Below are 12,136 nucleotides of genomic sequence, written 5' to 3' on the forward strand. Positions count from 1 at the left end.
ATTGTTCTATAAGATAAAAGAGCCATTGTTAAATTTAAAAGTGATGTGCTTTTGTTATTTTGGTTTTAGGCAGTTAGTTATTTGAGTATAGTCATAGCATAGAAAAGATAGAGTTTTATAAACTCTGGGTGCTCAAAATTTTGAGGTAAGTTAGAGCCCAGAGATCTGTTTCCTTTACATTTCTTCATGACCATTAGGGCATTCTAATAGATACTAATGACCTTATCTATTAAAAATAACTTCTCAGTGTATTCTGTGTTTTAAGTTGGCAGGGGCTAAGTAGTCTTTTAAATAAACTTTTAAATCAATTCCATTAAGTAGAGAAATAGTTTCTCCAGGGCCACCGTGCCCATAGGTAACCAACTGTCTAGCCGCTTTCTTGCCTGTGGTACAGGTGCCTGGGGCCCTGGATCAGTTCCATGCTGCAAGAAGCCCGGAAGCTATGTCAGTGGAGAGTCAGAATGAGTGCTGACGGGGACCAGTGGTTTCACCCTGTACTTCATCTACTGTCTTGGCTCCGGCTTCTACTGTTGTGCCCATAGTTCCTGCTTTTGTAGCTTCATCAGAGACTCGTGTTAGCACTCTCATCATCCCTGCCTGCAATCAGATGCGTGCTACCACTTTTCTCTTTGAGATTGGCCAGAACTATGGTCCTCTTTTTCCTCCTCTCCCTTACCATTTTCTTCAAGTATTTATTTCTTCAGAATACTGTTTAATGATTTTCCCTTTTGCTTTCCTATATTTTTGAATTTATTAACAGTAAGCAGTTATTACTTGTTTCTTTTTTAGAGTTTATTTCTAGAAAATTTCCAATACATAGAAAAGTGGAGCGAATAGAGCCTGTCACCCAGCTTCAAAAGTGATTAGCTCATTGCCAATCGTATTTGATCTGATTCCACCTACTCTGCCTCTGAATTATTTGAAGCCAAAGATATGATAATACATCTTTTTATCCATAAACACGTTTCATTTGTATCTTTAGATTAAGGAATCTTAATGCAACGTGACCACACTACTGTTAATTTTTAAAATGTCATCAGTATACAGTCAGTTTCACATTTCTGCAGTTGTGTATTCTTTTTTTAAAAAAATTGGTTATTCACTTTTAGGATGCAAAATCCACAGATGGCATTTGGTTGATATTTAATTTAAATCCCTTAAAATTGCTTTGTTCCTCTTCATTTTTTTTTTCCTTGTAGTTTCTTGAAGAACTGGATTGTTTGTCCTGTAGGGTTTATCATATTCTGGATTGTGTTGATTGAATTTCCATAGTATCTCTGAACTTGCTCCTTGTATTTAAAAACTGGTAGTTAGGATTAGAGACAATCTGAGTAATTTTATTGATTTCCTGAAAATATTGTATACCTGCCTATATATTATGCACTTTATATGATATACGTGTATAAAATGTATTGTATATTGTATATTATATATCGATATATGTATCACATTAGGAGCCATACAAATTTGATTCTCTCTCTCTTTTTAAAAAAAATATTTTATTTATTTATTTTAGAGAGAGAGAGAGAGAGAGAGAGAGCATGAGCAGGGTGGAAGAGCAGATGGGGAGGGCAGGGAGGGAGAAAAGGGAAGGAATCTTAAGCAGACTCCCCGCTGAACGCTGAGCGCCACCTGGGGCTTGATCTCACAATCCTGAGATCCTGAGCTGAGCAGAAAAGAAGGGGTTGGATGCTTAACTGACTGAGCCTTCCAGGGGCCTCTTGATTATCTCTTTTTTGTGACTTGGGGCAGTGATGAATGTGATGGATGTAGGCAGTGATGTATCAGTGGCTACTCCCAATTCAGTATTACTTAATGTAAAAAAAAAAGCAGTGGTCATAGTTCGATTAAGTCCTTTGTTTTCATTTTCTTCTGCCTTTGGCACCATTTAGTTTCCCTTCTCACTCTTAAAACAACCTTACAGACAATGTTCTGTGACTGTAGATTTTCTGTGTTCATTTCTTACTTCTTAATAGTTATGTTTGTTTTCTAAAAACTCTTTTTATTGATTTGTGTGAAGGCTCTAGGTCTGCAAACAGTAATTGCTCCCTTTAAGGACTTAGCCACATGCATAGTTTCAAACTCGACTGTGGTGGTTGCTTTTAAATCTGCCTTTTGGGGCTCAAACCTCACCCAAGCCCAACATGTTTTAGACATGTTCCAAGTTGCAAACAGCCTGGCAGAAAATGCCCTTGCTGCTGTGCCCTGAAATTTTTTTTCCCCATTTGCTCAGGCAGCAGCCAAGCTGGTGCTGTCATCTGGTGGTCACCATGGGAACTGGCTCACCCTCTTGCGTCTTCACTACCCTCTTCTTTCTTCTCTGTCAGGGGTTAATGGACTTTGTCCGTCCTACAAACATCATAGGATGGGCTACATCCACCCCAGTTCCCTTCTCCTTTATCTTTATCCTCCTGATTTAGTTAATTCCCCCTCAGGCAACTCTTTATATTACACAGCCTCTTACATGTCCTTCTTCTGCCTCTCTTGTTAATTACCTCAGAAAATCTCTCTTTCTTCCATCTGCCTGTGTTCCTCTTTGTCATCCTTTCAGAATTCAGTCATGATTAATAAGCATGCAGATACAAATGGTGATGCATTTGTATCAGGGAAAAGAAGAGCTATACATTTGAGTAGAATCAGTTTATAAAGTTTAGGAAGAATAAACTTTGTTTATATATAAAGTTTGTAAAGAACTAGTGTCCTGAGTATCTAAATTCTTTCGAAAGTACCCAGAAATCCCCTCCCGAATCTTCTGAAAATACCCTTCTTCATCTCATCTAATCAGTTACTTTCCTTGAAGTAACAGCCTTAAAATATAGAATCTATTTTATGTCAGTTGGGGTGGGTTTTTTTTTGTTGTTGTTTTTTGCAACCATTAGGGAAAGGGGACAACCCATTTTAAGTTCTTATGAGCCATGTATTCTACTAAATGCTTAATTAAAGTTGTCCTGTTTTTTAAATCTTCTTAACAGTTTTGCAAAAGTAAGGTGTGTAAAAGAAGGAACAGAGCCTCACTTATCTGAGGTCACATAGTCAATAATAACTAGGCCCTGGATTTCACCCCAGGGCAGGATGACCCCCAAGTGTGTATCTTTTACTGAATTGTGCTGCTTCCTGGTATGTGGTTTTCTTGCTATTCCTATGCTAGATAAGCTTTTGTGGACCAGCCTAACCTAGAAGCCTAGCCAGAATCTTTACCACGATTTCCATGGGAAAACACATTTCAAATCCATGTATTAGCTTACAGACAAATATTTGGAATACATATTCTTGGTTGTTGAGGTTCAAAATCACCTTATGTAAAACTGGATTCAGCCCCAGCTTTTTTTCCTCCTGACCTGTCCCAGCTTTCCCATTTGTCAATGATACCACTATTTTTATATTTTTTCTGAGCTGGAAACCTTGGAATCATAATCCTCTTATCTGACTTCTTTGTGAACTGAATGTACAGTCTGTGATTAAAGCTTGCATTTCTTCATTTAAGCTCACTTTCAGTTTTGTCCTATACTATTCCATTCCTACCTACTGTGGCCACAGTGGGCTCCAGATACTTCTCATCTTCCTCATGCTCCCCTTTCCTTTCCTCCTTCTAGAAAGAACCACTGAGCACCCAACCTGAACCAAACATTTTTCTAGCCACTCAGGAGTCGCAGCTCTGCTATCTTCTGTGTAGATTCAAAATCACCATCTTTGAACTATGATTCCTTATCTCTTAAGTGGGATTAGTTCTCCTTGCCTTATCTCAAGAATAGGGGGCTTACTCAGAGGGTCTAAAAGCTGTGTATGTAATAGTGTGAGACAAAGTGAAAATATGAGGAAATAACATACAGACTTAAGTACGGTCATCATGTTGCAGTCATGGAATTCAGGACTGAGTAAAAGAGTGGTAAATTTTGAATGGATAAATGGATGTTCTGCAACCCATTTGAAACATTGTTATTCTCCTCTACAGACAATGGTACATGGACTCAGCTCTGGTTGGTGTCAGATTATCATGAGCATGGATCTCTTTTTGATTATTTGAACAGATATACAGTTACTGTGGAAGGAATGATAAAACTTGCTTTGTCCACAGCAAGCGGACTTGCCCATCTCCACATGGAGATTGTTGGTACCCAAGGTAACTCAAAGTACTTATGTTATTTAAGCTTGAAATTCCCATGAATCTAATGTCCGTTAGAAAATTTTTGTAAGAAGTCAGCCTAAATGAAGATGTTTAAAATGAATTTTAAATTTAAAATGATTTAAAATTTTGATGAAATTATTTTATCTTTCTGTTGAAAATTTCAGGTGAAGTTAGGAATAGGGGAATTTGTTTAGAGAGTCTCTCATTGTAGCAACACTGATACGTGAGTTCTTAAAAGTAGCATCTGGTCTTGTGATTTTTGAGGATCTCGATTTGAGAATTCAAGTCTGACAGAATGTGTGTTTTTATGTGTAGTATCAAATGTAATATGAAACATGCTTTTTAAAAATCAGCATGCCACCACCTAATGTTATCTGGCCATCTAATAATTATATTTGACCCTGAGATAAGGAGACTGCATGAGATCATTTTATAGTTGAAAAATTATATACTAAATTTTAGTTATGAAATTGTTATGGTATGATTTTGGTGCCATGTAGGGTATCAAATGCCAATATATCTCTCTTCTCTAGTGATTATCCCCTTGCCACCTGGTGCTCCCTCACTCCCCACATTACTACACACATGCTGTTTCCCATCTTAGCCTCCCTCATCTTTGTAATCATTACTGTTGATAATAACAGGTCTGTTGCGTTATGATTCACATGTCATATAAGTCACCCATTTTAAGTGTGTAATTCAGTGGCTTTTAGTATATTCACAGAGTTGTGCATCACCACAGTCCATTTTAGAACGTTTCATCTCTTCAAGAAGAAACACTGTGCCCATAGCAGTCACTCCCCATTTCCTCCCAAACTCCTTAATCTTGAGCAACCACTAACCTATTTTCTGCCTCTTTAGATTTGCTTATTCTGAATAGTTCCTATAAATGGGATCATATCATATGTAGTCTTCTGTGACTGGCTTCTTTCTCTTGGCATGTTTTTGGGATTCATCCATGTTATAGCATGTATCAGTAGTTCATTCCTTTTTATGGCTGAGTAGTATTTCATTGTTTGGGTATACCGCATTTGTCCATTGGTTGAAGGACACTTGGGTTGTTTCCACTTTTGGCTTTTGTGAATAATGCTGCTATGAACATTGGTGTATACTTTTTTGGTGGGTGTATGTTTTTAGTTCTCTTATACAGTGGAATTGCTGGATTATACAGTCACTAATGGTTTTGAAGCACTACTAGACTATGACTCTTTTGTCCAAAGTGGCTGCAGCATTTTACATTCCTGCCAGCAGTATAGGAGGACTCCAGGGTTTCCATTGTTAGTATTCAAGATTGTAAATTTTATACTGTGTATATTACAGTTGGTGGGTAAAGGAAGTGGTGTAGAGGCTTGCTCCTTGGACTGAAATACCAGTCTGTGACAAGAGTTCCATAAATAATTCATAAGATATCAACAAACATCTTTAACTCCCAGTCTTTGAGTTGTTAGACTTATGTTTTTTGAGCACCATCTTTTGGAGCATGTTATTTTTTCTCTTTTCTTTGAAGAAATGTAATTTCAGCAACTTTTGGTATAACGATTTACTTGAGGTTGTTTAGTCATGTCAGGCATTGGGGGCAATGTGGGCTGAAATGCTGGAGTAGAGGCTTTGAGCCTAAATGGTAGAACTGTGATTGGTATCACCTTTTAAGCAATCACATTTACTTTTTGTTTCTTTAGGGAAACCAGCCATTGCTCATAGAGATTTGAAATCCAAGAATATCTTGGTAAAGAAGAATGGAACTTGCTGTATTGCAGACTTAGGACTGGCAGTGAGACACGATTCAGCCACAGATACAATAGATATTGCTCCAAATCACAGAGTGGGAACAAAAAGGTATGCTTGTGAAGAGTGTTTAATATCTTCTGAAATCAACTTCTTTTTCATTTCCTTCTCGTTTGTATGTACATATCTTCTGAAACTCAAACCTCTACTTTATTAGATTGCCCACAGGTAGAAGATCTCATGGTCTTGCCTGCTCTGAAGCCAAGGTTACTTGACTTTTAAAGATGCCTGTTGATGAAGGTGGCCCTTCCAGAAAATATTATCATTCATTATATTAGTTATAATAGTAATGGTAGCTGATGTTTATAGGGTTCCCAATATGTGCCAATCATTTTAATATGTCATATATAATTTATATATATAATCTCAGTTAATGATCTCTTCAAATGCTATATGATAGCTAGCCCAACCATTTTCTGATTTTTGGTTCCTGGAGATACACCTTTCTTTCTTCCTTAGAATTTCTGCATGTACTGTATCTTAGAGTAGACTTTGCCCTGCTGTTTCCCTGATTTGACTCACCCTTTCTCAGAGGAAACCCTTTCTAGACTGAGGTGCCCTTACCAAGGACTCTCATAGCAGGCTGAACCTGGACCATTAAGGCACTTAGCGTATTCTAACTCTCCATTTACTGTCTGTGTATTCTGCTGGATTGCAAGCTGCTTGAGAGTAGACTTGTATTACCAGAGTCCATTATAGTGCCTAATACATAGTAGATCCTCGGTAAACATTTGTTGAATCCGTGAGTTTTCTAAGGAACATGACTAAGTAGATGTCATTGCCCTCATTTCACAGATGAGAGAACAGCCCCGTGGAAATTAAGTAATGGGGTCAGCCTCATACAGATGGTAACCTAAGGAGCTGAGATTTGAACCTAGGTTTTTCTGACCCAAAAGGCCTTACTCTGTGTATTGTCACAGCATGTTGCCACAGCGTATCTTCACGTTACTGCCTTACTGCCTTGGCCTTAGGTAGAGCCAAGCTTCATTCTATCTCAGTTGTATTTATGATTTCTGGATTCAACAAGGACTCTCAGAACTCTTTACTTAGGGGTCCAGGACAGTGGTTGCTGCAGGTCTTCAGGAATCCTGATCTGTAACCTTAGTAGCATTTTTAAAACTTCAGAACCCTACAATGTGGCATCAGTAGGAGGACTGGCATTCATTTTTTATCTGTTATTTTGTTCCCTGGATTATGTCCTCATTCTGCCTTCCATCCTGTTTTAGTGAGAAGACTTCTAGATTAAATTATGTGGTCCCTGCATAGTACTTGACAAAGTAGGTGGTGTATGTTAAGACATTGATAATAGTCATGATTGTTACATATGTGTCTTTCTTTTTTTTTGTTTTGTTTTGTTTTGTTGAAGATTTTATTTACTTATTTGACGGAGAAACAGAGACAGCGAGAGAGGGAACACAAGCAGGGGGAGAGAGAGAAGCAGGCTTCCCACTGAGCAGGGAGCCCGATGCGGGGCTCGATCCCAGGACCCTGAGATCATGACCTGAGCCAAAGGCAGACGCTTAACCCACTGAGCGGCCCAGGCGCCCCACATATGTATCTTCCATTGGAAACTAAGATCATAAGATAGCTAGATAGCATCAAATTGCTATTTCAGCTTTTCATGACATTTAGTTTATATCATTAATTTTCAAATCAGTTTGGATATTAAATATTTTTCTTGAGTTTAATATGATCTTGGCTATATAATATTTGTGAATATTGATCGAAGTGTTAACACTGGGTGGTTATAATGGAATGATTTTTCACTTTGTACTTCATGAACTTTGGGAAAATTTCCATAAGAGTTATGAGTCATTTTAAAAAGTAGCAGAACCATGCTGAAAGGGGAGAAAAGTCTTAAAGTTAATACTGATTTTTAAAAAAATTTCTCAGGGGGGGGGGCACCTGGGTGGCTCAGTGGGTTAAGCTGCTGCCTTCGGCTCAGGTCATGATCTCAGGGTCCTGGGATCGAGTCCCACATCGGGCTCTCTGCTCAGCAGGAAGCCTGCTTCCCTCTCTCTCTCTCTCTGCCTGCCTCTCCATCTACTTGTGATCTCTCTCTGTCAAAAAAAAAAAAAAAAAAAAAAAAAAAAAAAAAAATCTTAAAAAAATTTCTCAGGAGAAAAAGAAAATATATGAAACCGTTCAAGAGTAATGTGACCACCATTCCATGGAGTAAATTGCTGACTTCTTTTTTAGGTACATGGCCCCTGAAGTTCTAGATGATTCCATAAATATGAAACACTTTGAATCCTTCAAACGTGCTGACATCTATGCAATGGGCTTAGTATTCTGGGAAATAGCTCGACGATGTTCCATTGGTGGTAAATTTCTCCCCTTCCCCCAACAGTTTGTCATGAACAGAGGCTGTTCCAGGAGAGCCTTTTTTTTTTTCCTTTACTGAATGAAATCATACACATCAACAGTCTAAAATTATTTTCACCAGGTGATCACTGAGAGTGCCAAAGAAAATAAAGGAGATAAACCTGCAGTAAGAGGAAATGCAATGACACACTTCTTGTATATTCTTTTACTCTTTCCATTTGAATCTTGGGAAGCATCAGAAACCAAGCCCTTGTTATCTTGGAATATAGTTATTTAGAATGGAGAGGCCACCCAGGAGGCTGTTTCTAGCATGTACCTGGGTCAAATTCATCCCCTCTACTCTCCCCTCCCCCGCCAAGAATGTGGTTATTTTGTCTAATTTCTTAGCTGAAAGTTACATATACAGAATATAGTTACATTGCCATTTCACTACTTTCTAAACTAGGTTTATTTTAAGTAAATTTTAGATTGAGCACTTTGGATATTTGCTTGAACAATAGTTTCTCCTCCTTGCGGGGTCCAGGCTTGGTTGAGATTAGGGACTCAGGTTTATGTGGCAGTAAGAGGGAGAGTGTGTCTCTGTTTTGTAGCAAAGAGGACAGATCCAAGTAGAGTTAAAGGACTTACACCTCAGATTTGCTTGTAGGATTTACATCTCCATGGTAAAGTGTCTATCCTTATACCAAGGCTGAGCACTCACAGAATAAAAACTCTCATTTCTTGCACATGAGGGTTCTTTGGGAAAAGATAATCAGGTCATTACAGCTCGTGGTTAACCATCATTAAAAGAGTCTTTGCTGATCCCACAGTGATACTTAGTTTCAGGGTATGGACCCAGTACCAACTCAGAGAGATGGGCTGTTGATGGCAGGTGTCAATGAGACAGAGCAAGCTATAAGCCCTGTTCCACTTCACTAATTAATTAATGAAACCCTGAAATAGAACTCTTGGGTGTTCCTAGACAAAGAATAGTCTAGCATTATCTGAGTAAATTTTTCAAAAAAATTTTTTTAACCAATATAGGAATTCATGAAGATTACCAGCTGCCTTATTATGATCTCGTACCTTCTGATCCATCAGTTGAAGAAATGAGAAAAGTTGTTTGTGAACAGAAGTTAAGGCCAAATATTCCAAACAGATGGCAGAGTTGTGAAGTGAGTATTTATTTTGGATACTACACAATTTTCTAAACTGCTTCTGGTTGGTGTGTGGAAATTTGGTACTTTACTTTAAGGAAAATAGACACAAGAATTTTCTTTTCTTTTTTTGTCCCCATGGCAGTTAAACCAGTGGGTGAAAAACAGAATAATTTGGTTTTCAGGTTCAGTCTCAAGGACATCAAAAGGGCTGTGTAGCATTTGTAGTGACCATCAGTGTATCAGAATAGTATTTAAATCTACCAGTGAAACAAAGCACTTGCATTTTCATTTTATCTATCTTTTACATGGAATGTGCAATCCAGTTACATTAAATGCACTTACCAGTATGGATGGATTTAAGTTTGCCTTTTTTTTTTTTTTTTTTAAATAAGTGCACTCTTTAGTTCCCATCACCTATTTAACCCATTCCCCAATGTATCTCCCCTTTGGTTATCATCAGTTTGTTCTCAGTAGTTAAGAGTTTGTTTCTTTGTTTGTGTCTTTCTTTCTCTCTCTCACTTTTTTCTTTGCTCATTTGTTTTGTTTCTTAAATTCCACATGTGAGTGAGATCATATGGTATTTGTCTTTCTCAGACTTACTTCACTTAGCATTTTACCCTCTAGCTTCATGCAGGTTGTTGCCAATGGTAAGGTTTCATTCTTTTTAAATATTCCATTGTATATATACCACATCTTCTTTATCCATTCATCTATCTATGGACACAGCTGCTTCCATAGTTTGGCAATTATAAAATAATGCTGCAACAAACATAGGGTACACGTAACCCTCAGTGTTTTTTGTATTTGGTGGTGGGGGGGTAAATACCCAGTAGTGTGATTCCTGGATCATAGGCTATTTCTCTTCTTAATTTTTTGAGGAGCCTCCATACTGTCTTCCACAATGGCTGCACCAGTTTGCATTCCCACCAACAATACAAGAGGGTTCCTTTTTCTTCACATCCTCGACAACACTTGTTGTTTCTGTGTTTTCGATTTTAGCCATTCTGACAGACGTGAGGTGATACCTCATTGTGGCTTGGATTTGCATTTCCCTGATGATGCATGATGTTGAGCATCTTTTTACGTGTCTGTTGGCCATCTAGATGTTTTCTTTGAAGAAATGTCTGTTTGTGTCTTCTGCCCATTTTTTAATTGGATTTTTTGGTTTTTTGGGTATTGAGTTGTATCAGTTCTTTACATATTTTGGATACTAACCCTCTATCGATATGTCACTTAAAAGTATCATCTCTGAGTGCCTGGATGGTGCAGTTCAGTTAAGCATCCGACTCTTGGTTTTGGCTCAGGTCATGATCTCAGGGTGGTGAGATCGAGCCCCCCATCAAGCTTTACCCTCAGTACGGAGTCTGCCTAAGACGCTCTCTCCTTCTCCCTCTGCCCCTTCCCCCACTCTTTTCTCTCTCTCTAAAATAAATAAATTAATTAAAAAAAATCTTCTCCTATTCAGTAGGTTGCTTTTAGTTTTGTGGATTTTTTTCCTTTGCTGTGCAGAAGCTTGTTATTTTAATGTAGTCCCAGTAGTTTACTTTTGCTTTTATTTTCCTTGCCTCAGGAGACATACCTAGAAAAATATTGCTGCAGCCGATGTTAGAGAAATTACTGCCTGTGTTCTCTTCTGGGATTTTTATGCTTTCAGGTCTCACATTTAGGTCTTTAATCCATTTTGAGTTTATTTTTGTGTGTGGTTTAACAAAGTGGTCCGGTTTTGCTCTCTTCCATGTGACTGACCAGTTTTCTCAACACCGTTTGTTGAAGAGACTTTTTCCCATTGTATATTCATTTTTCCTTTGTTAAAGATACGACCGTATAATCTTGGGTTCATTTCTGGATTTTCTGTTCTATACCATTTATCTCTGTGTCTATTTTTATGCCGGTATCACCTTGTTTTAATTACTATAGCTTTGTAATAGAACAGTCTGGATTTGTGATACCTCCAGTTTTGTTGTTTTGTTTTTCCAAGATTGGTTCTGCTCTTTTTGTATTTCCATACAAATTTTAGGATTGTTTTAGTTCTATGAAAAATTCTGCTAGTGTTTTGGGTAGGGATTGCTTTGTATGTGTAGATTGCTTTGAGCAGTACAGACATTTTTAACAATATTTGTTCTTCTAACCCATGAGCATAGAATGTCTTTGCATTTCTTTGCATCATCTTGAACTTCTTTCAGCAGTGTTTTATAGTATAGGTCTTTTACCTCTGTGGTTAAGTTTATTCCTAGATATTTTGTTGTTTTGGGTACAATTGTGAATTGGGATTGTTTTCCTAATTTCACTCTTACTGTTTCGTTATTAGTGTATAGGAATGCAACAAGATTTCTGTACATTGATTTGTATCTTGTGACTTTACTGAATTTATTTAACAGTTCCAGTAGTTTTTTTGGTGGAGTCTTTAGGGTTTCCTATGTATAGTATCATGTCTTCTGCAAATAGAAGTCACCTGCATTTTAAATGGATACGTCCTTTTATCAGGGCAGCCCAGAACAATAGGATGGATGCTGGATGGAAATTAGGAAAACTGTATTCTAGACTAGCCTGGCCACCGTTTCGGAGTCTGACTTTGGGCAAATCATTTCAGTTTTCCAGACCCTATAGGTGCCTTTTAAAAGGAGGAAGTTGGGTAAGGTGATTGAGAGGATGGTTCCGATGATTTGACATCTTACTCACCTGATTTCCTGTGTGACCATTCACCTGGAATGTGGGGAAAATGCTTTCCAGCAGTGCCTGAGATTCTCAACCCCAGCTCTTA

General features: G+C 37.9%; 1 protein-coding gene across 2 annotated transcripts in view; it reads left to right on the top strand.

The window, feature by feature from the left end:
• Nucleotides 1-12,136, top strand: part of TGFBR1 (transforming growth factor beta receptor 1) — a 56,687-nt gene that overhangs the window by 37,462 nt on the left and 7,089 nt on the right. For both annotated transcript variants that reach the window (XM_047700172.1, XM_047700173.1), the window contains exons 5-8: nucleotides 3,953-4,120; nucleotides 5,806-5,962; nucleotides 8,111-8,235; nucleotides 9,260-9,390. In XM_047700172.1, coding sequence (XP_047556128.1) covers nucleotides 3,953-4,120; nucleotides 5,806-5,962; nucleotides 8,111-8,235; nucleotides 9,260-9,390 — 581 coding nt within the window. The remainder of the gene's footprint in view (nucleotides 1-3,952; nucleotides 4,121-5,805; nucleotides 5,963-8,110; nucleotides 8,236-9,259; nucleotides 9,391-12,136) is intronic.

Source organism: Lutra lutra, chromosome 13, assembly GCF_902655055.1.
Source record: "Lutra lutra chromosome 13, mLutLut1.2, whole genome shotgun sequence".
Classification (NCBI taxonomy): Eukaryota; Metazoa; Chordata; class Mammalia; order Carnivora; family Mustelidae; genus Lutra; species Lutra lutra.